Source organism: Nelumbo nucifera, chromosome 2, assembly GCF_055504915.1.
Source record: "Nelumbo nucifera cultivar China Antique chromosome 2, China Antique-T2T, whole genome shotgun sequence".
Taxonomy (NCBI): domain Eukaryota; kingdom Viridiplantae; phylum Streptophyta; class Magnoliopsida; order Proteales; family Nelumbonaceae; genus Nelumbo; species Nelumbo nucifera.
In genome coordinates, this window is record NC_142650.1 from 102,840,767 (window position 1) to 102,863,923 (window position 23,157).

At 37.3% G+C, this 23,157-nt stretch overlaps 1 protein-coding gene, 1 long non-coding RNA gene and 1 other non-coding gene across 6 annotated transcripts; 1 reads left to right on the forward strand and 2 right to left on the reverse strand.

Moving 5' to 3' along the window:
- Positions 1–10,942: 10,942 nt before the first annotated feature.
- Positions 10,943–11,015, reverse strand: TRNAK-UUU (transfer RNA lysine (anticodon UUU)). Its single transcript has one exon. It is a non-coding gene; the product is annotated as a tRNA-Lys (tRNA).
- Positions 11,016–16,774: 5,759 nt separating this feature from the next.
- LOC104587481 (uncharacterized) lies at positions 16,775–23,154 on the reverse strand. Of its 4 annotated transcripts, XR_016083032.1 has the most exons (5): positions 22,619–23,154; positions 20,868–21,188; positions 20,217–20,733; positions 18,450–18,580; positions 16,775–18,252 (listed from the first exon to the last, which is right to left on the reverse strand). It is a non-coding gene; the product is annotated as an uncharacterized LOC104587481 (long non-coding RNA). The 4 variants fall into 4 exon arrangements; XR_016083031.1 differs by lacking the exon at positions 18,450–18,580 and having other exon boundaries at positions 22,619–23,152; XR_733601.3 differs by lacking the exons at positions 16,775–18,252; positions 18,450–18,580 and adding an exon at positions 19,496–19,792 and having other exon boundaries at positions 22,619–23,151.
- On the forward strand, positions 16,904–18,201 carry LOC148802640 (uncharacterized). The gene is made up of 2 exons (XM_088899229.1): positions 16,904–17,033; positions 17,131–18,201. Exons 1-2 carry the CDS (start codon positions 16,904–16,906, stop codon positions 18,039–18,041), a joined length of 1,041 nt encoding a protein of 346 aa, XP_088755355.1. The 3' UTR covers positions 18,042–18,201.
- Positions 23,155–23,157: the final 3 nt, after the last annotated feature.

Sequence of the window (23,157 nt, forward strand, 5' to 3'; positions counted from 1 at the left end):
TAACTTAATGAAAGGCGAATGGGGCCTTAAAGTACCTTTCCTTTACATTCTAACAATTAGACTAATTCTATCAAAACTGTCACATTCCATTTGTGTAATTGCTATAACTTTTTAAAACCCAGTTTTCTCCTTTTAACCTTTATAGGCTAGTAGAATTTGGTTTCAAGGATTTACATTCGTTGATATTCTTTTGGCAGCCTCCTCTTTTCCACTTTCCCTATTGTTGTCTTTAAGTTGATCATGGCATCTGATCCACAACCAGTGGTACCTATTTGGAAGTATTTCCAAATGTTCATAAACGGTGATCGTCACCGACTCAAGTGTATCTACTTGCTATGACAAAATGTTTTCGGGTGGCAAATACATAGGGATTGTAGCATAGAAATTGGGTCTTTTAGGGTTTGGGTTAAATCTTTATACTATTATTGGGTTTTAATTTGGACCAATTCGTTGCCTCAAAAATCACACTAAACCTGTGCCAAAGCCATACCGGAGGTCGACACTGAGAATCTTCTCTAGAGCTTCCAAAGATGAGGGAAGAAGAGGAAGGCTTCAACGAAGTCTTGCCGGAAGGCTGGTCCTTTTGCCACCACTCCATTCGAGGTCCTTGCGTCGGAGCCGATCTCTACCGAGCTCCCGGAGGAGGAGGAGGCCCGCCCTCGAACTTCCATTGTGGACCTGGACGAAGACCAGGAGGTAGCCGAGCCTCAGCTCCCAAAGACAGTATAATGACCCCTCGGCTCGGGCTGCTCAAGAGCAAGGATGTCGTTTCTCCAGCTAAGGTCGCAGAGTGGGCTGACATGCCTACAAGCCAACTCAGAGGATGAGAACTTGGCTTCTTGTAGTGTTTCCCACAAACGGCGCCAATTGATTAAGTGCGATCTGGTTGCTCCCAACTAGAGGTGACCTGGCTTCCAGACGGACGACGGACTGAACCTGCAAGGATATTAGAGAACCCCGAGATGCTAACCCGGCGAGGTCGCTCCGATGCTTAAGTCAGTAGGCTAGTAGAGAGCTAAAATTGCTTGAAAATGAGAGAGCTTGAGAGCAAGAAATCACGCATACCTTGCACCCCGGGGGGGTGAAGTCTTTATATAGTGGAGTCCTCGCGGGTTCTGCGGAGTGGTTCGAGAATCCTCGACATGATGAGGTTTGTTTCCGTGATAATGAGGATAAGTGATGGGGCTTATCGAGTCCGTCCAAATCGGTCAGGGAAGATAATGCTAGCTGTTACGCAATGTGAACCCGCAAGGCCCGGAGTCTGGTGGCGAGATTTTTGGGGATGCCACGTAGTGGTCTGTTAATATTACCCGAGCTACCACTCTTTAGATCTGGCCTAGAGCGAATGCCGAAGTGCCTTGGGATCGAAGTGGTCCTGATCCGACCTTACACCGAGGTGAAATCGTCCCGAGGTGGTTTGATTATTCGTGCTCGATCTGTTGTGGACTTAGCATGTCGGGTTGAGCTGTCATCTTACTAGTTAGGCCGCGTCCACATCTCCCCCTGTTACTAGGTCGGGCCAAATCTCCCTTCATCACTACGAATTATAGATATAATAAATTTGAGTTGATATGTATTACTCACAAAATGATATAATTACTATCTAATAAAATAATTAATTAGTATAGCATAGTTTAAATTATATTATATATGGTGAAACATTATTTTGGTAAATATGGATGATATTTAATGGTTTTATTAATTTGTTTAGGTGATGGGTGATTGAAGGTTTATTTTACTACTTAAATATTTTTGTCATTTAATTCAAAGAGATTAACCGTGTTGATTTCTTGTTATTTCAAATCAGTTCAAAAGGAGTATAAATTCAAATATGTATAGTGCAAATTCAAATAAGATATTCACTATAAGTAATAAATAATTTATTTATTAATTAAAAAATAAATATTTAATAACTTTCAATAATATTGAAATATTTTTAATTAACTAATTAAAATATATAATTTTAAATAATTAATATGAAATGATTTTTTAATAATTTTCAATAATACTAAATGTATTTAAAAAAATTGTAATTTTTCAACAATATTTTTTCAATAATATTAATAAGTAATAGGGTTTTATATTTATAAAACGAAATTTGATGAGGGGTAATTTGGCCGATCAATAACAAAGAGACACCAAACACGTGGTGAGTTCGAATTGTCTAACAACACTTCAGCACCATGTGAGATAGGTCGAGTGGAGTTGAAACAACTTATATGGCCTACATCTGATTAGAGAGAGACTAATAGGTCTCTCTGCGACAAGGTAGCACGTATCACCTCAAGAAGACAAACCGAGGACCTCAAAGACTAGCATGATCGCCCCAACCCAAGTAGACAAATACTTGAGTAGGACTTCTAGGGTACCGATCCTCCGATCTATGTGGTAGGACATCCTTATCCAGAATAACACGCCAATCGGTCTTGAGTTAGGCAGTGGTACGTTGCCTTCTTAGTACGCATATCCCCAATTCCCACACGATTCAGGGAGTCTACATGTGGGTCACCGCCATTGTGGAAGGAGCGCACTGAGAAGATAACGGACCAATAAGGCCAACCATTACCAGATATCTCAAACACGGAACATGGACCCCAATGCCTATAAAAAGGACCTCAATATTCCTTTAGAAGGTACGCACAATCTATGCAACTCACTCACTCTTTGCTCTCTCAAGCTCTCTGCTCTCAACATTGTCATCGCTAACTTCAGCATCGGAGTGCCTAGCCCGAGTTCAGCACTCTGAGTACTCTGATCCTTTGTCTTTCTATATTTCAATGGATTGACCTCATCAACTCGTCTATCCAAGCTGTCCTCCAGTAAGGAGATCGTCTCGTTCCAACAACATCAAAATATGTATTCATAACTTTATTACTAAAATTTCTAAACAATACTACTAAATAACTAATTAAATAATAATTTTAGAATGTAATAAATTCTAAACAACACTTTATGATAACTAACTTATTATTAGAATATTTTTATTAAATTTAAATAATACTATTCAATAACAATTACAAAACTAATTATTTTTATCTTTCATCAAAAGTTAAATAGATTGAGAATATGTGGTGATATCACAGGCTTAGAACTTTGATGACCAAGTTAGTTGGCGAGTTATCTGAAAAATGGTAGATGAAAATTTAATAAGGCATAAAGTATGAATTGGATCCTAATTTGACCTTTATGTAGGCTTGGATGCATGTCGGGAGTGTACGTGTTTGGAAGGTGGGTGGCACATGTCGGTCTTGTAAGACACTTGGAGCTTGGCTTGAACACCTGGAGCTCAAGTAGGACACCTGGAGTTCAGTCAAGACACTTGGAACTCAGTCAGGACACCTAGAGCTCAATCAGGGCCAACTGGTGTATGATCAAGCCACTTGGAATGGGCCTGGGGCCCATTGACTAATGGGGCCGTCACATGTGTTGGAAATTCCGCTGCATGGGTTGCCAAATGGTCACCTCCTAGGCATGTGGTAAAGTTTGGAACTCGTCCTATGGGATAGCTCCAATCGGTAGGAGTTACCTCTTCCAACCAATAGCTCAGTTGCCTTTCGATCTATTGGTTGGTTGGGCCTTAGCAAAAGTTCAAGATAGCTTGTGTGTCCTTGATGAACGAGTTGCACATGGTTGAGCAAGGTGAACCATGATCCCCAAGGCGAATCTTTGTTGCCTTGAGTTCGCGCTAGTCTACTAAGGCTCAGTTCGTGGTCAAACTACAACTCTCCTTTGGCTGTCACGTGTCCAATTACCTCGAGGCCGGTTTTACCCCCATCACTTGCCCCCCACTTCCAATGTCAAGGTGGTTCAACTAGAGTGAAGGAATTCTCCACTCTAGAGCTAAACCTTGCCGGGTGTTTGGTCGATCATTCCCATCTAAATCCTTTGGTCTATTTGGAAACACTTCTTGGAAGTGCCCTAACAAGTGCATCACTTGTACACATGGACCAGAGGTTGTTTATCAACCAAATTCGGACTTCAAAAATGTACTCAACTGGTTTGGTTCCTTGAAGAGTCCAACCGTCGCGGATCCTAGCCATCGAACCCATTTGATTGTAGTTGTCCATTGTCTACTTCCTTTACCTATAAATGGGGTTCCCATAGTGGGTCCATTCGCACATCCATCTTTAAAGTGGTTCCCCCTTAAGGTGAGAGATCTTGATTCCAAATCTCTATTCATTAGTTTCTTCTCATCTCATATTCATTCTTCAGTTCCTCCTAGGTGAGCCTTCCCTTCCTAAGTTTGTTTCATTTTCATTATTTTCAGTATCCCGATGTTGACCTCTGAAGATCATAGGGGGTCAAGGCAGCTCGCCTCAATCCATAACAAGCTTGAGATTAGCCCTAGTGAGCATTTCATCCCGACCCAATGTGCCTTAGTTGATCTATAGAGGATATGTCTCTTCTATGGGTCCCTAATGAGTATCGTTTTAGGATTCCCACTCCCAACGAGGCCCCTTGGCACCACAATGACAACGAGGTCTATGTGTTTGAAAAGAACTTCGTTTCAAGGTTGATGTTTCCCCTCCCACGTTTCATGACCAACCTTTTGAATTTCTTTCTAGTCACCCTAGGGTAGCTCTCCCCTAATGCCATAAGGCTCATCATGGGGTAGCTTGGTAGAGAACGCACATGGGATTCCCATCAATATATGGGCTTTCTTTCCCTTGTGTGCACTTAAGAACGCACATGGGACCAGAAATACTATTATTTCGCCTTCATGGGCAACAAGAAGTTCCTCGAAGGCCTTCCAAACAAAGTCTCATATTGGAAGTTGAAGTATTTCTTTGTCGTCCAAGATAGTTATTGGAAGTTCATCAATCACTAGGGCTCGGTTGTTGGCAACCCTAAGGCCCATCACTTGACTTTGGAGGAATCATGCCAATTAGGGGAGGTCACTAGTCTCAGGCTAAAGATATATGATTATTTGAGCAATGGCACTCCTGTGAGCTAGCCTAAGCCTGAAACGCCAAGGCAGTTCTCCTTTACTTTATCAAAGTCCTATCCCTGATGCTTGACATGTGCACATATCGTTGACATGGTAATGATTGAGTTCTTCACTTTTTAGAAGTAGACATGGACTAGATGCTGGGAAGGTTCACCACCAAGAAGTCGAAGCCGAAGAAGAGGAATACCACCGAGGGTGAGTCTTCCCACGCCATCGAGGCACAAGTTATTATGAACACCACCGAGGTCATTGCCTTGGAAGATGGGGACCCATAGGTCCAGGCCGCCAAGCAGCCCATATGGCCGGAGGTGCGAGCTGGGACTAGGAGCACCCCAACGTTGCCATCCCCAAAAGTCCCCCGAGCACCAAGATCCTCAGCCCCTCCTCCATCTCTTGTGAAAGAGGGATCATCTATCTTACCTCTTGAGTGAGTGCCAATTTGGACTCTTGCTTGGTGAATTCGCCAAAAATGACTCTATGTGGAAACACGTAATTGCCTGTCAACTAAGCAAGGGGTCAGTGCTACCTTCATCCTGGGTGGAGATAGAGAGCCTGCCCTTTAACGTGATGGAGACCCGCCTTTTTAAGAAAATTATGAACGTAGGACGGTGGCTCGCCGCTATGGCTCAAGGGGTTTGTGCGTGGGCTCCGAGCTAGCAGGACCAAGTTGATAACTTGGCTCAAATCGAGGAGAGTTACCTCACTAAGCTTAACAAGGTGCTGGTAGAGAAGTCCTAGGTGCTCTTTGACTTAGAAGCTTAGTAGGCCAAGCATGAGGCAATCATATCTAGCCATCGAGCGTCAATTATTGAGCTGTCCCTAAAGCTCAAAGCTTCCAAGTTTGAACACCGAGGTCTTAGAGAAGGAGGAGGCTAAGAGGGTCAAGTTGTTGAGGGTCCAAGAGGAGCTAAAGGTTGAGGTAGAGAGACTCATGGCAGAAAAGGCTAATAAGTAGATGGTTTAGGAGGAGGTGTTGGCTATAGCTCAAATAGAAGTGATCGTAGCTTACAAGCTCTCCAAGGGAAGCAGTATATTTACCTTGAATAACGAAACTGCTGCACAGCGCATTCAAGGTTTAAAGTATCGGAAAGACATTTTTAAGAAATGTATCGGGATATGCATGCGTTTTGGAGAAAATCTAAGATACACATAAATACGTTGGAAACACTATAAATACTTTAATAAATCATAAAAATACATCAACAACACTAAATATAAAATCTTAATGCGGTGTATATATCTTAAATTAATATATTTTAATGGTTTTATGAAGAAATATATTATAGCTAATTATAATTTCATTAAAAATTCTATGCTTAACTATATGATTTATAAATTATAATTCTTAAGTTTTAATGTTTTATGGGATGGGAAAAACCCAACTCTCCTATCCAACCGTAAAACATGCATTGGCACAACTTCTATGTGAAAATATAATTAATAATTATTTATTATTCGTTTCCAAAAATTATAAAAATAAATAAGCATTATATAATATATTCAAAAAATAGTTATTGAAGAAGAAATTTCATTTGCTTTGTGGATATGATAGATCATCCATAGAATTATAATACCTTCAATCATTGTGATCAAATGATAAAATATAATTAATTAATTTTTAATTTTAAAAATATAAAAAAAATAATTATTAAATAAGAAATTTCAATTGCTTTGTGGATATGATAGATCATCCATAGAATTATAATATATTCAATCATTGTGATCAAATGATAAAATATAATTAATTAATTAATTTTTAATTTTAAAAATATAAAAAAAAAGTCATTATTAAAAAAGAAAATTCAATTGGTTTGTGGATATGATAGATCATCGATAGAATTATAATATATTCAATTTTTGTCATCAAATGATAAAATATAATTAATTATTATTTATTTTTTAATTCTAAAAATATAAAAAATTAAAAAATTAAAGAAGAAATTCCAATTGATCTATGGATATGATTGATAAATCCATATATCTAAAACATATTTAGTCTTTATAGGCAAAGAAAAAAGTAAATTTTCAAATTTTTTGTTAATCTATATTTTCCCCAAATATCTTCATGAAATTTCCATAAATCTATTGATAACACAAAAAAATTGTGATTGTGAATGTAAGAAATGTAGTTCAACAAAAATTTACACATTAAAGAAGAAAAAAAAAGAAATCACAAGATATTATAAAATATTGAAAAAAATTACCTATTTTTGCCATATTTTTTAAAATTTGAAAAATCTTTAAAAAAATTAACGATTCACACTTGTTTCTTGCAAACTTCTACAAATCTAGCACTCTATGAATTAAGTTTGGAGTTTTAGAGTCATTTGGGGGTGAAACAAGCCTTATTTATTCAATTTTTATGATTTTCTTTGTAAATTTTATGTTTATTTTTTTTTGTAATTTATCTTATTTTCTTTATTTTTTGTTTTTCATAATTATTTTGAATTTTATTTTATTTAATTTATGTTATTTTCTGCATTTTCTATCTCTGTTTATACATTTTTTGTATTTTTATAATTATATTTTTCTAGAATTTATATATGTAAAAAATAAATGGGTTGGGCAAGTTAGGTTGGGTTTGGGTCGAATCCAACCCATTTAACTTTTTATAAATGGATCATTAACAGGTTGACGGGTCAGGTGAATTTGGTTAAAATTCAACCCAAACCCAACCCACCCAAACCCTCTTTTGTTAATGGGCATTTAAATTACTCAACTCGTTGACCCAGGGCCTATCTCTCCACACAGAAAGCACGCATCAGTGGACCCGTGCAATTGAAGGACGTTGTCACGCAAAATTGAAGCAAACTAACGAGACTGGATCTGCTCCTCACACCTGATGCCTCACACGCACATCTTACCATGCATTGGAAACATCTCCCGTACTTATCAATTATTATTCACGGGAGATGTTCTCAATGCACGGTGGATGTGCATGTGAGGTGCCCATTTGTGAGGAGCAGATCCCTTCTCCAAAATAACCCTTTCCCAAGTTGCTGCAAAAAAAAAAAAAACAAGAAAAACACGGATAGACCCATTGCAGATTTCTGAATTTCACTACAGACTTATAAAAATTCAAAATGTCAGATACCTCTATTCTATACACCAATGTCCACCCATAAATTGGCATTAATTCCAAGCTAACACCTACTCCAACTATATTTTGAGCCTAAGAATTCTGACCCTAGGCTGAACCATCATTCTCCCAAAAAAACCTTTTCCAGGTTGGATGAGCCAATGATGCCAATCCAAATCCAACCCAACCGATCATTTTATTAATGGGTTGTTATCAACCTTTAATTGGTGTTTAAGTTAATGAAAATAAATTTTAAAACTAACAAATTTGTACAACCATCTAAAAAGTTACCTTTCATGTTCATATACAAAAATCACAATTTTTTTCCAGAATAGCCATTGATCAATAAGTTATAGCTTTTTCGTCAAAATAATAATTTACTATTTTAATTAATAGGTAATTTATTATTTATTTAATTATAATTAATTTTATTCACAAATAAAAAGTATGCATTTTAGGCCGAACGTTTGTAGATTGGACCGCTCTGGTCTGCAAATAAAATGGCCAAACCGTTCTAGACTGGTCTGCAATGGTCCAGTCCGAAGTATTACAGTAATAGATGTAAACTGCCAGCCGTTCTAGACTGGTCCGAGCAAGCCAAATTAGACCACTTATTAAGCGATTTGGGTCGGGTGGGAGCTGGATATAGAAAAACTGGACCCGAATCTTCATTTTTTCTTCAGCGTCTTTTCACACCCAAGACGGACCATTGATGAAAAAAATCCCCAGAATATGGTTTCCCCAAATTAAAATGTCCAAATGAGCATAAAACAGGGAGACTGACCGGTAAATCTCTGACAATTTTATGCATGGTTTTACACGTCGTCGGCCTGTTTTCATGTCGGAATAACGCCGGCAGACATTATTCATGCCGGAAAAAAAAGGTTTTTCACTCGGTTTTGGATTTTCATTAGATGGTAAGACACTCCCCTGTTTCGGTTTTTGGTCCTCCCATATTCTGTGAATGTCCAGCCAAGCTCCGGGTCTCTGAAACTCCACTATTTGCTGCGACTCATTGAGTGCTCTACTTTGATACTCGGTTAGTTTGGTAGGGGAAGAAAAGCTTTCACGTAAACTGATCTGGGTGCTCTGCCCCTGTTTAGCCAAGCTTATTCGGGTCTCTGAGTCTCCACTAATCGGGTCTCTAAATCTCAATGATCTTCTGGGATTGAATGACTGTTCTACTTGGAAACTTGAATTCGCTGGTAGGAGAAGAAGACAATTTTAACGTAAAATGGTTGGGAAATTAGAGAGAAATTTGAAGGAAAAAGAGATGTATGAGTTGAACTGGGAATGGGAAAGAGACGTCAGATCCTTCGGAAGGGAAAGAGTCCAAGGAGTTAACCTTCTTCACTTCTCACGACGTTGACGTTGTTGGGGTGAGGAAACGTGAGAAGGACTGAAGGAGTGTTATAATTAGGAGAAAGAAAATGAAGGTGGATGCATAGAGCCCTGTTCTGCTTCAACGCATAGTTTTATTCAAATATGAGAATAGAAATGGGAAAAAGTTCAGACCACTAAAGTGTTGCATTTGAAATTCAAGACTCTAAGTGTCACTACCCCAAAGTTCAATCCATTAGAAGCCTGTTTATTGTGCCATGGATTCTCTGCAAGCAAAAGACTCCACACACTTTAAAAACATGGGAATCCAGTCACACATTGGGAACATCTCCCCATGAATTAACTATACATGTATCTGAGATATTCCCAATATTCATAATATGGGTCTAGATGCTATTTGCATAGAGTTTTTGGTTGCAAGAGATCCAAGCTAATCTTTATATAGAATTTGATTTTTATTAAATACAAATTTTATGGTACATAAATACATAATTTCTTGTATTTTTTCCTCTAAATACATTATTTCTTGTATCATTACACTGTATTACTGGTGCTCATTTTGGATTGAGAGTGCTCTACTCGTATTCTAACAAACCAAATGAAATGAAATTATATTATAACCAAGGGTTCCACTATGTTATGGGAAAGATATGATATATGAAAAACTTTTGATTAATCAATTGGAATCATTAACGTGATAATCAACCAATCAGGTGTTATTTATCAAAATTGATGGATGGATTTTGATTGCCCATATCATGTTTTTTTCACATCATAGATTTTCCCTTTTTCTAATTTAAGCAGAGTATGGACTCTGAACCAAGGTTTTTAAAACTGACTCAGAGAACGAACCGGTCAGGGGTCTGATTCTCAGGTCGAACAATTGGTCCGTTCTGACAAAAAAAAACGGTCAAAACTGTTGAACGGTTCAAACGCCCGAGTCAACAGTTTGCTGACCAAATCAACATTTTTTTTTGTAAATATCCAGTTTTGGGGAAAAACAGATCTGGTCACCTAACTGGCTCCTGGTTTATCTGGTCCGACCATCCAGTCCGGTCCGGTTTTGAAAACCATGCTCTGAACAACCTAGAATCTTGGGAGTTGGGAGTGGAGAACTGAAAATGTGGTTTTCGCACTACGTTTGGTACAAGTTACGGTGCATAGGAAGAACTTAAAAATGGAGATAATGTTTTAGGGGATGTTTGGAACCATGGCCGTTTTTCAAAAAAAACGTGCCACATCGGGTCCACATAGACGTTTCAACAAACACTCATGTATCTCATTGTATGTACTGTTTATCTATCAGTACATACATGAAAAATGGTGATGAAAATCACCATACCAAACAGTATAGTATTGCTCACAGCTTACAAGTGTTTTTTTGTTTTGAAAAATAGGTCTTGAAAGCATGGATGTTTTTTCTTAAAAATCGGTCCCAAAAAACGCCCACACTTCCAAACATGTTAAAACAGACGCGGTAACTTGTGAATCGGCTTGCTCAAGGGGTCTTCCACAGTCCGTTTTGTTTTTTGAAAACAAATAGAACTGGCATATCAGTTCCTAGAATTTCAAAACGCCGTCTGTGGGAATCGAACCCACGACCACGTGGTTAAAAGCCACGCGCTCTACCAGCTGAGCTAAGACGGCTTGACATTTATCTTAGTTGAATATAAGATAAGGGTGTAATATGCGATTAATTATTTTATTTTGACCAACAGAGCAAATATAGATACTAGATTCATTAGTTGAATCACTTAGAAAGATTAGAGATGCAACCGGGGCAGGTTGTGTTAAGTTTAAGAACAATTGGATTTCATGAATGGCTTCTTCAATGAAAACTATGGACCAACCTCGTTTATCTTTGCCCTGTTACACTATGTGGTTACAAGGAAAAACAATTTTATTTGCATGAGATATGTAGTAATATTTGTAAATCCTATACATTATTCTTACATATTCTGATGCCAATCTTTATCAGGTGATTCTAGGATTCGGTAGTCTATGTTCGTTTTTGCAATCCCCTCTTAGGAATTGGATTAAACTGAATACAGATGGGGCTGTGTTAAGGCTCAGTTTGGAAAGAATATAAATATAAATATATAGAGTGTAGATACATGCAAAATAATATAAAATATAAGATTTTGCATTCTACGTATTTGTATTCTCTGTTAGTCTCAATGTTCTAAAAAATGATCAGGAAAGGGAATCGTTCTGACCATCGGTTTCCGGGTTGATGGTTCAACTGTCCAATTCGAACAGATAGCCCGTACTGACAAACAAATAAAAAAATAACTAAAAATAAAAATAATCAAAACCATTGAATGGATCGATGGTTCGATCACCCGGGTCAATGGGTGTTGACTTTTTTAACAGTTTTTGACCAAAAATCCAGTTTTGGGTAAAACAGAACCGATTGCCTGAATGATTTTTGAGCCAAACAGTTCCCGAACCTAACAGTCCGACCATCCAGGTCAATGACGGTTCAAAAACCTTGATTAGTCTTTCTCTTGAGATCTACTGAAAGCAAGAGATTAAAACTTATGCCTTCGCCAGCAACCAAGTCTAGAGAGAAGCATGCCTTCTCAAAATTCTTCAAGGGATTAGACGAACAACTCTTCTGCCAGCAACCAAGGAGTAGAGCATGGAAACTAAAAATCTGTACCCACACGAATTTTTTTATAGAAATCTTGAATGTTAATATTAAACTGCAAATAAATTGGCGCTTCTAACACTTTTAATGGAAATTTAATAATTGCCACTTAAAAGTTACATACGGTGGCGACTTTGGTACTTTTTAATGAAATGCAATTTAATATTTGTTGCTGAAAGAATACATATAGTGGTGTTTCTGATATATATATATATATATATATATATATATATATATATATATATATATATATATGTAGTGGCATTTTTAACATTTGTGATTTGCCCCTAAATCTCATATTTAGTGACAATTAAATAAATGTCATTATAAAAAATGCTATTAAATTTAATCTAGACTTTGTTGTAGTATTTGCACTCTTTTTAAACGGAGCCTAAGGCTGTATTTGGTTGCAGTAAAAATTTATTTGCACTAGTATAAATGCATGGGAGTGCAAATGTAAAAAATGCAAATTCTTGTTTACTTTTGCTTTTGAATTTTCTACCAAAATTCATCAAGTTTTGGTGCAAAATAATGTATAGACCAGGGTTTGTATAGTAAACAAGAGTAACTATTGCTTATAGAAAACAAAAGAAAATTTTGCTTTGATGATTGGTCAAAGTAAATAGGTATTCTAGTATACCAAAAATGCAATATGTGGAGTGTGCAACAATGATTACTTATATAGCCAAAAACCGAGCACTAGTTAGAAACTGTCAATTGGCAGCATGCTAGGGGCAAAGTTGTCAGTTGACGAGCTCACCTAGTCTTAACGAGCTACGAGATGACCTGGTCTTAATGAGCTATGAGCTGACCTGGTCCTAACGAGCTACAAGATGACCTAGTCGTAACGAGCTACGAGCTAACCTGGTCATGACGAGCTATGAGCTAACCTGGTCCTAACCATGGCTTCAAATGTCACCCGACATATGCCGATGTCAAGGCTCACTGACATGAAAATGAATAGTAATATAAAAATTACATTATGTCAGTCGACATTTCCTATATTTCAAAAATGTCGACCAAATCGGTCCAAATAACCAAAAAGAATACAGTTTTTCCTATTATGTCAACAAGATGTCGACTAATGTACATTAAAAATATAATATATTAGTATATTATATTAATATAATATAGTATATTAATATAGATTATTCCATTAATAATTTCTATTTAATATTTCAAATAAAATATTTATAAAAATAATTAAAAAAATATAAAAACAAAAGAATAAATTAATTGCTTTATAATATAAAACATAAAATATTTTTCAAGTAATAAAATATTAACTAGTTAGTATTTTTTTAAATATTTATTAAAAACAGAAAATGTTTAATAAATTTTATAATAAACCATATTCTACATTTTATATAAAAAATCAGAATAAATTTAATAAATTTTATACTAAATCATTATTTATTATAAATTTAGTATTAAAATTCATAATAAATTCATTAAGTTTTATAAGAAATCAGAATTTATCATAACCTTAATACTACAAAAAGGAGAATCGGTTTATTAAGTTTATAATAAAACATAATGTATTATAACTTTAATATTTAAAAAATCAGAATAAATGTATTTTTTATTTACTAGTGTTAAATAAATATATTAGAATTTATAATAAATCAGAATTAAAAATAAGAAAAGAAAATATCAAGTAACCTTGTAAAAACACCAAAATGCATAATAAATCAGTAAATCATCATTTACTAATTTGTTATTCATCTTATTTTCTTAGCTTTATATAATGATTGTGAATAAGATAATAGTCTAGAAATATGTATTAATGCTTCTTTTATCATCTTACAAAATATCTTTGCATATTTCCACATATTTCATAATATTTCCACAATGTCTCTAATTTTTACAATATTTCCCCTCGACATTTCCAACATATGTCTTATATTTTGGTAAGCGACATTTCCATTGACATCGACATTTTAAACCTTGGTCCTAACGAACTGATCTAACACCAGCTCATACCATGCACAAGCAACACATGGTCGAGCTAATTAGAACATCAATGCCAATGCACTCCATGTAGGCCCATTGCCTACCACATGCACACAATGTGTCAACTGAGGGCTCAACAAGTGGACTAAGCTCCGACCATGTGTGAGAGACGTGTTGGTTCTTGGATTAAGCCCCTCTCTTATAAATAGGTGAGTCTCCCATTCAATTGGACACAACTAAACACAATAGTACGCCATTATGAACAAGGCACGTCGAATACTCGACACATGGAGCTTACCAGTTGTAAGTAAGGCAGTAGCTAGGCTAGGGAGGTGGTCTCTTTGAAAGACAAAGGAAGGCCTAGAACTAGGAATCAATCAGGAGGCTAGGGAAAAAGGGGAGTAGTGAGACATTTGAACAGGGAAACCAATGATAAGGGTAATTAGTGATCGAATGAATAACCTTCATTGTGAGAAGGATCTCTATTTATGGGGAAGATCCCAAGATCCCAAAAGGAATGAGCTAAAGGTGTTTGTTTTCTACTATGAAAGGGAATATTATATTTGCTGACAATCATTAAGGAGCTTTGCTGGGGTTTCACCATGTGTCCCTATGGGAATCTTTCCGAGGATTGGCTTTCCATTCACTCGAAGATCCTCATAACCCACGTGTGCTACTGCCCTTTTGTGTCTTACTTAATTGACGTGGCGTTAGTGACGTCACTGTCTAGCAAACGACGTCTTATTAGACCCATGTGGCGCCTTGTTACATTTGTTACTTCAAAGTTACACGTATAGGTAAGATCTGAAGAACTGAGACCTCGTGGCAATTGAGGGTTTATTGTAGGGTTGGGTGCACATGCACCTCATTGCAGGTTAGACCTAGGTTTGCTTTGGGCTTGCGCTAAGAATAGGTTTCGTGCAATGAATCGTGAGTTCATCACAGACTTGCAATGCACTGTAGGCTCATCGCAGAAGAAAGATTGGTTGCAGGCTGAATGCAGGCGTCCATGTGGTATCAATCCAGTGTTTACTGTGCTCTGAGGGACTGAGCGAGCACTATGCACCTACACCACCTCTCCATACGAGCTCTTCAACTCATCACATGGAGCCCTCCATCTCCCCCTACGAGCTCTTTAGCTCATCACATGGAGCTCTCCAGCTCCCCTTACCAACTCACCAACTCTCCTCACTAAGCACTTCGGCTCACTTTCTCTTCCTTTGGTGTTACTACTTAATCATTGGAGTCCATGCCCCTGGGATGTCACTCGGGGCCTCTAACGTCTCTTTTGGGTGCAAGTCTCCCTTAGCATCCGAGGTGACGAGGTGCTGAAACAAGGTGACCAATTCAATGGTTCCTGGGTCGAACAACTCAATGGTTCAATCGCCCGAGTTAGCATTTTGTTGACCAAAACAATGGTTTTTGGCCAAAGCGGTTTTGGGGTAAGACAGAACCGATCAGGTGACCGATTCTCAACTTTTTTGGTCTGACTATCCGGTTCAGTTCAGTTTTAAAATGATGGTAATTAATTCATGGTAATTAATTAACAATAATTAATTAATTAATGAACGATGAAATCTAAGATTTCCAACTTCTACAAGCATAACTGCTCCAGTCCACCTCAACTCTATTCCTAGATAGTGGAAAGGTGTACGTGATGCCGAAGTTCATTTAATCGGAAGCTCGGGTTCATTGCGCTATGCCAGAGTTAATTCATAACCTTCTTCTAAGGTATAAAGAAAAGTGTAATATTGGGTTTTGAAAAAAAAAATTATAGGTCACATGGGGTCACATATGTACAAATTGTGACGGAACATTAACAGATCTTAATGTTAGGGGTAGAGGTAGTTAGTTGTCAGAAAACTTAGGGGTACTCCAAGACAATAGTTAAACAGTAGGGGTATAGTTAGTCATAGCTAAACAGTACAGGTAGTTTAAGGAAATTGCCCTTTAAAAAGTTGTTACTTAATGAATTAATGAAAATATTAATATTATTTTAATAAATACAATATTTTCATAAACCCTGTTAATTAATAAATAATACTGAAATGATTGAAAATACTGTAAAATATGATTAATTATTAATACTGTAATTATTAAACATACTGTTAATAAAAAATACATTAATTTTAATAAATAAAGTTAATTAATTAAAACACTGTAATTATTAAAATTACTATATTAATTAAAAATACTATTCATTAATAAATTCAGTATTTCAATAAATATTTTTAATTAGTTAATAATACTGTATTAATTAAAAGTATAGTTAATATTGTAATTATTTAATTATTATTAATTAGTAAATATTGTAATTGTTAATATTGTTTTTTAATAAATTATAACTTACATTATATTAATTAATAAATACATTATTTAATAATGTTTTTAAATAAATACTGATACTTATTAAAAATACTGTTAATTAATAAATACATTATTTTTAATAAATACGGTTAATACTAAAAAAGACTGTTATTATAAATATTATAAATTTTAAGATATAGTAATTATTATTAATACTCCCTCCCTCCCATCTCTCTTCCCCTCTCTCTCTTAAATGTCTTTTTTTAAGTGTAAATGTAATAATAATATACATTAAAATATAAAGTTTTACAAAACCCTAATTATTGTAAAAAGTTGGAGAAAATAGATATAGATTAAAAAGGAATCTTTCCCTTCCCTCTGCCCTACGATCCTCCCCCTCGTACCCAACATCAATCCGAACCGTAAAAATCAAGCAATTACTTTTTCTACAGTTTCCCAAGAGTCTAAACTCAAAGAAGTTTCCGGAATTACTCTCTCTGCAACAGTTACTCCTCCTCTATGAATAAGTATTCATAGTTACTCACTCGAGAGTAAGCAACAGTTGTAGAACATAGAGTGTCTGAAGAATATAATTTTGTAGTGTCTGTGTTTCACAGAGATAGAGATGGAGACGATCGAAGGAGTAATGCAGTCGATTAGAAGCAGTTTTTCTAACAGAATCGATCGCAGGGAGCTGAAGGAGGGTGATCACATATACTGCTGGAGGCCCCAACTTTACATTTACGCCCACCACGGTCCGTCTTATTTGAATTCCATCTTTTTATCTCTCTGTTTATGGTTCTCTTGATTCTTGATTGATGATGTGCATCTGCTTTCCAACCGATGTTCTAGGGATATACATCCGTGACGAACAAGTTATTCACTTCTCACCACCACCACTACCAGCAGGAGCAGCAGGAAGTTTCTCGTATTTCTCCGGCTCCTTCAGCGACGCCTCCAGTGTTGCTCGAATTCCATGCACAAAATGTGACAGCCACAGTCGTGAGGGAGTCACCCAGTGTTGCCTCAATTGCTTTCTTTCCGGCGGTGAACTTTGCCGTTTACAATACAACGTCTCACGACTCTTCTTCTTCTCCAGAGTTCGAACAGGAACATGTAGCCTTGCCAAATCCAGCCCTCCTGCCGTGATTCTTCACCACGCCAAATACCTCCTGGAGTGTAACGGCTTCGGAAGGTACGATTTCCTTCGTAACAACTGCGAGCACTTCGCCATCTACTGCTCGACGGGCCTCATCTCGCAGAAGCCCCGTGAGGTCGGACAGGTCGGGGCTTTGAAGGGCTTCCTCGAGCGGCTCTACGAGAGCGGAAAGCTCAAGGTCTTTTACGGAATTCTGCGGATCCTCTTGGGTTTCCAGAGCGGACTGGCGGAGTCTCTCCTCGCCCTTCTGCAGAGCGTCTTCGGCAGCAAAATGGAGGAGAAAGTCATGGAGCTTGCTCGGGGATTGTTTGGCGAGAGTGGACTGGCAGTGGCAGATGCCGTCGGCGAGGAACTTCTCGAGTTCTGTAGAGGGAAGATGCGCATCTCTCCTGCTGCCGCCGTTTCTTCTGCTCTGCTTACAAGCATTAACATCTACGCCGGGCTTTTTGTACTGTATTATTTCTACAGCGCCGCTCGCTACCAATCTGATATCGGAATACGTAGTGACGTTCGTTCGGTTGACGTCGAAAGACTTGTTACTGAGTTGAACGTGGTCGAGCCAGAATCAGTTGCTGAGTCCAGTGCGGCGGGGTCAGGGTGCTGAGATGGAGGTGGGTGAACGAGAACCAGTGTTGCTGCGTCGAAGGAAGCTGGGCCTGAGCTGGTTGCTGACCAAAGGTGGTTGAGACAGAAATTGTTGAGCGTTGAAGGTGTTCGATCCGTAACCTGGTTGCGAGGCAACCAAGGATTCTGTTATGGTGTAACTGAGTACTGTTCTTTTGTTGTCGTCCGGTGTTCTACCCAGTTGCTAAGCCCTGTTGCCGATTGAAAGAGTGCTATTAGGATCAAGAGCACTTTGATTTTCAAACACAGAGGAGGTGTTCCTTGTTTTCCAGATAAGAAAAGCAGAATGACTTAACAGTTTTTATTTTCCAGATTGTCTTCCAAACTCATCAGTATTATTTTATAGAAATAAAGATGATAAAAATGTGTTTGTGTCCAAAATACTTGCCTTATATTCCCCAATTCTCCGTGATGTGTTAGTTGACTCGGCTGATTACTCAAGTCGGCCACTCGGACCGAGTCTTAGCGTTGTGGACAAAGTGGTAATTTTGGAAGGGTCGAGTCACTTGGGCAAGCCACCTATCGAGGGGATGGCTCGTTAGTACTCAAGGCTTTTAGCTGATTATTAGTGGTACGTGGCACCAAATACTATAAAAAAAATCACTCGGACACGTCAATGGGTCTGTGGGTTTTTTGTTTGATAAAAAATAGCAAAAGTATTTGTGTGTGGGGCCAAATTTTGCGACATTTTCTTTTTCTTTTTCTTTTTTTTTTTTGGGTGCAGAAGTAAGTAACGGAACAACATTTTCTTCTTTGGTTTAGGGTTTAATGGATCAGGAATTCAGGATAAGGATGCATGTCTTGCCAGGTGAGGTCGGATTCAGGTCAACTCAAACCCAACCCTAAAACTCTTTTAGATTGGGTTCAAGTTGGACTCGAATTGGGTTTAGGTTGGTCCAAGCGATAAGGAGTGCTCTTCAATCCCCACTAATGGAAATTTCCCAATCCATATCTCCACAGGGAGAGATTATCTCTATCCCTGCCTAGGGGAAATTTGGATGGATATAACCCGAATCCAAATCAATCTAACTTGTAATTTTTTATGGATTGGAGTTGGATTTTTAATCTTTGGGCTCGGGCCTAAAAAGTTAATGTGGGTTGGTTTTTATCTTTATTTTAAGAGATGTGGATTGATCGACCAACCCAAACCCTAAGTGCATCAAATTTTAGGAATGGGCCTAGGTTGTATTAAACCCACCCAACTTGCACCTTTATCCCTGCCCCGTGGCCTATTCCTGTATAGGGGTGGCAATTGGGCGAGTTGAGTTGGATTCGGTTTGGGTTGAGATTCAACCTAACCCATTAATGACCCTATTAGATAGAATTAAATGGGTTGGGTTCAACCTAAACCCACCTTGACCCAACCCTACCCATTTAGATAAAATAATGAAAATTACACAAAAATAATAGAAATTGCAAGAAATAGATTAGAAATTAAACAAAAACGCATAAAATTAATAGAACTTACATAAAAATTTGAGAAAACAGAAATTGCAACTTTCATTTTATTCTTTCTATACATGTGAAAAAAACAGTATTACTGTGAAAATTACAATAGTTCTGGGGTGTATTCCTGAATTGCCCTTTGGAGCTTGGATTCAAATGGGATTTCATATCCATTGTAAAGTTGAACAAGTTTCTTTTCTTTTTTATTGAAGCTAACTTTGAGTTCTCCCTCTGGCCTAATAATGGATTTCCCTGACATGATTTATTGGCTGAAAGAGAATTGGGCTGTAAAATGAATCCTCACTATTAGTCATACATGGCTTCAAACTAAAATGCACAATTAGAAACTTCAAATAAAAGAGGTACAAAACAGGTAGCACCCTTGCTGCCTTGTCTGATATCATAGTCATAATCCAAAAGAACCATAAACAATATGTACTTTTTCTAAAGAATTTACAATCAAACAAACAAAATTGATTTTGAATCAAAACATGGAGAGCAACATGTTTGAATCCTCAAAGAATTTAAACTAAGCTAATTAACTTTGGTAACTATGGGTTAGCTCTGATACTAACTATTAATAGTTATTGAAATTTCTCACGACCCAAAAGTGTTGTTATTAGCCCCAAGACACAAATATGTATATTGATTTTTTTTCTTTTGATAGGAAACGGTACAAATATGCAAATTGATTAAGAAAAGCAATTACCTTTTGCCATGAGTTCACTGTATGAAGATCCAACCCCTCCGTTTTCTGAAAAGCAATAATCTTGATCTTCTATCCTTTCCCAACCAATGCCAATGGATTACTTACATATTTGTTTGATTGACCAGGATGGGAATCAAAACTCAATATCCAAGCTATGAGAAGTTTCTAACCCATCATGGAGACAAATATAAGGCCATATCTAGCTCTACTAAGTTAATCAACTTAAGATTGTTAAGAAAGCTGTAACAAATCCAGAGTTCCTATTATTTTAACCTCCAAACATCTTTATAACAGATTGTGGAGCAAGATTAAATTCATCCAATAGAACCCAACTTCCATTCTTCAGAATCTGTAGAGCGATTAACCAAAAAGGATATCCATAGAGTGAAATTCCATAAAAAGATAAAGCTACTAATGTCAAACAAGTTAGACACTTCAACCTTGTTGATTGTGCGCAATCTAGATGCTCCTAGCTAGAGGGAAGCCCGGTCATTGGTTGCTTAGTTGCCTGGTCAAACTGCAAGGAAACATAGCTCAGAGGACTCAGGGTGACTTACTCAATGTGGGCACTCGATGCTTAAGTTAGTACTCTTGGTGTGCGAGCTGAAAGTCTGATAGCAAGTAGGCTAGTGAGCAACAAATCATGCTTACCTTGCAACATTGGGGTTGATGCCCTTAAATAGGTGAGCTGTTGTAGGTCTCACGAAACACCCCCGAGATCTTTGGACCACGTTGTTAGGAGTCCGTTCCGCACCAGGAGGTTTGTGCTTGCCAATAAGACTTATCGAGTCCGTCCAATCCGAGAGGGATAAGGATAAGACCTACAGTTGTGTTGTGTGATCCCAAAGAGCTCGGAGACAGCTGGTTCGCTTCTAGAAAATGGCTACGCGTCACATTGGTAGGTCGGGTTGTCACGAGCTGCTCAAACCTCGGTCCTAGCCGAGGTGCCCAAGGTACCCGAGGTGACTTGACCTGTTGAGGTAGCAGGAAGTGTTGAGTCAACATTCAATCAACAGGTTGCTTGCACGTGTCCGTATATGAGTCGGTCGGGCCAAATCACCCCTCATCACTTATAATAATGAATTAACTAGAATGACACCTATTATAACATGAGTATAAATAGCCTTGTAATAATGAATTTCCAAAAACAAAAGGTTGCTCTGACCATTATTTATGGTATCAGTGTAAAATTCAAAATTTGGAACAGTCTGAAGTGGGAAAAAAATGTTAATAGTCAACAAGAGTACATGACACCTATTATAACAACATCAGTTTCTTTTTTGTTTAACCATCTAACAAATTAACTTTAAAAATAGAATCTTAGAGGCACCTTTTTTTAAACTTTGTTTAATTAACTTTAACCATCTAACAAGTTATCTTTAACAAATTCAGCTGGTTTAGATCACTCAGACACTAATCATGGACATTCCAGGAATAGCATGTCAGTTAAACATATTCCAACCATTTGATGATTCAATCCAAGATTTAATATTTCATTGTACTACATTTTAGCATAGGTAGGAACCATAATTTTGACTAAAATTTCACTGACTTTTCAAGATTCCATTCAGAAACTCTTTATGAGTAAGGAACTCTTTATCCTTACTTGTTTTGTCTAAAATCTATCATATATAAGAGGAAGAGAAATTCTGTCTGACTCTATCTTCCATCTTATCCACTTCTCCTATTTCTTCTCAATGTATTTGTATTTTTCATCACAAACTTCTCCACATTTCTCCTCTCATAGGATGATATCCCACTTATCCACAAAACCAAGAAAAAAAAATCTCTAAAAACAGAGAAGCTTTGAATGGATTTTATACTACAGTTAAAAGGTGGTTTGATTAAATGATTTCAGTTGAGTCCTTATAATTCTTTTTCACCATGCCTTTTAATATAAACAAGTATGCACAAATTTTTCTTTCATCATTTAAGTGAGCATAATATCAAATTTTCACAATCATATAATCAATCATCTACAAGCATAGAAAATGCAATTAACAAAACCAATTGATTGTTAGGTCTCATCCATTGCATTTATAACATATTTTTCTATATGTAGACTGTTGCGTAAGTCTATCACATAGGTACTTCTGTTGTACCTCTTCCCAAGAACTGCCTCGTGCAGCTGGACTGAATCCACAGAATATAAAGTTGCCATAACTAGGCTATGGTCAAGAATATTATTCCCCAACTCTTGCAATGCAACAAAAAATTTGCAATAACATGCTCAAAAAGTTAAATAAATGTGCTATGATGCCATGTATCTCAAATTAAAAACATCAACTTCAAAACCATTTTTTAAATCCTAACAATAAGGAACCCAAAAATGTTATAGAGCAGCAGACAAGGCTAAAGATACAGAGAAAGAGATAGAAAGAGAGTTTGAGTACGTGAAGTACCTCAGATGGAAGCTTGAATCGTCGTATTGATCTCTACTAAACCCTAGAGTTCGTTATTCCCTCTTCGTTCTCTAGTAGCTTGAATCGCTGCAAAGAGAGTTTGAGTACCTGAGGTGGCAGCATGAATCACCGTAATGATCTCTGCTAAACCCTAGAGTTTATTCTTCCCTCTTCGTTCTCCGGCAACCTGAACTGCCGTATTCATCTCTGCTAAACCCTAGAGTTCGTTCTTCCCTCTTCATTCTCTGGCAGCCTAACTCGTCGTATTCATCTCTGCTAAACCCTAAAGTTCATTCTTCCCTCTTTGTTCTCTGGTAGCCTGAATCGCCTATTGATCTTTGCTAAAACCTAGAGTTCCTTCTTCCCTCTTTGTTCTCTGGCAGCCTAAACTATTGTATTGATCGAGTGATCTCAGCTAAACCCTAGAGTTTATTCCTTCCTCTTCTAGTTCTCCACTTCTCTGTATTGATTGAGTATTGACTGATCTCTACTCCTTGATGGGTTCGATGGTTAACCATTACCCAACCTACCCAATCTGT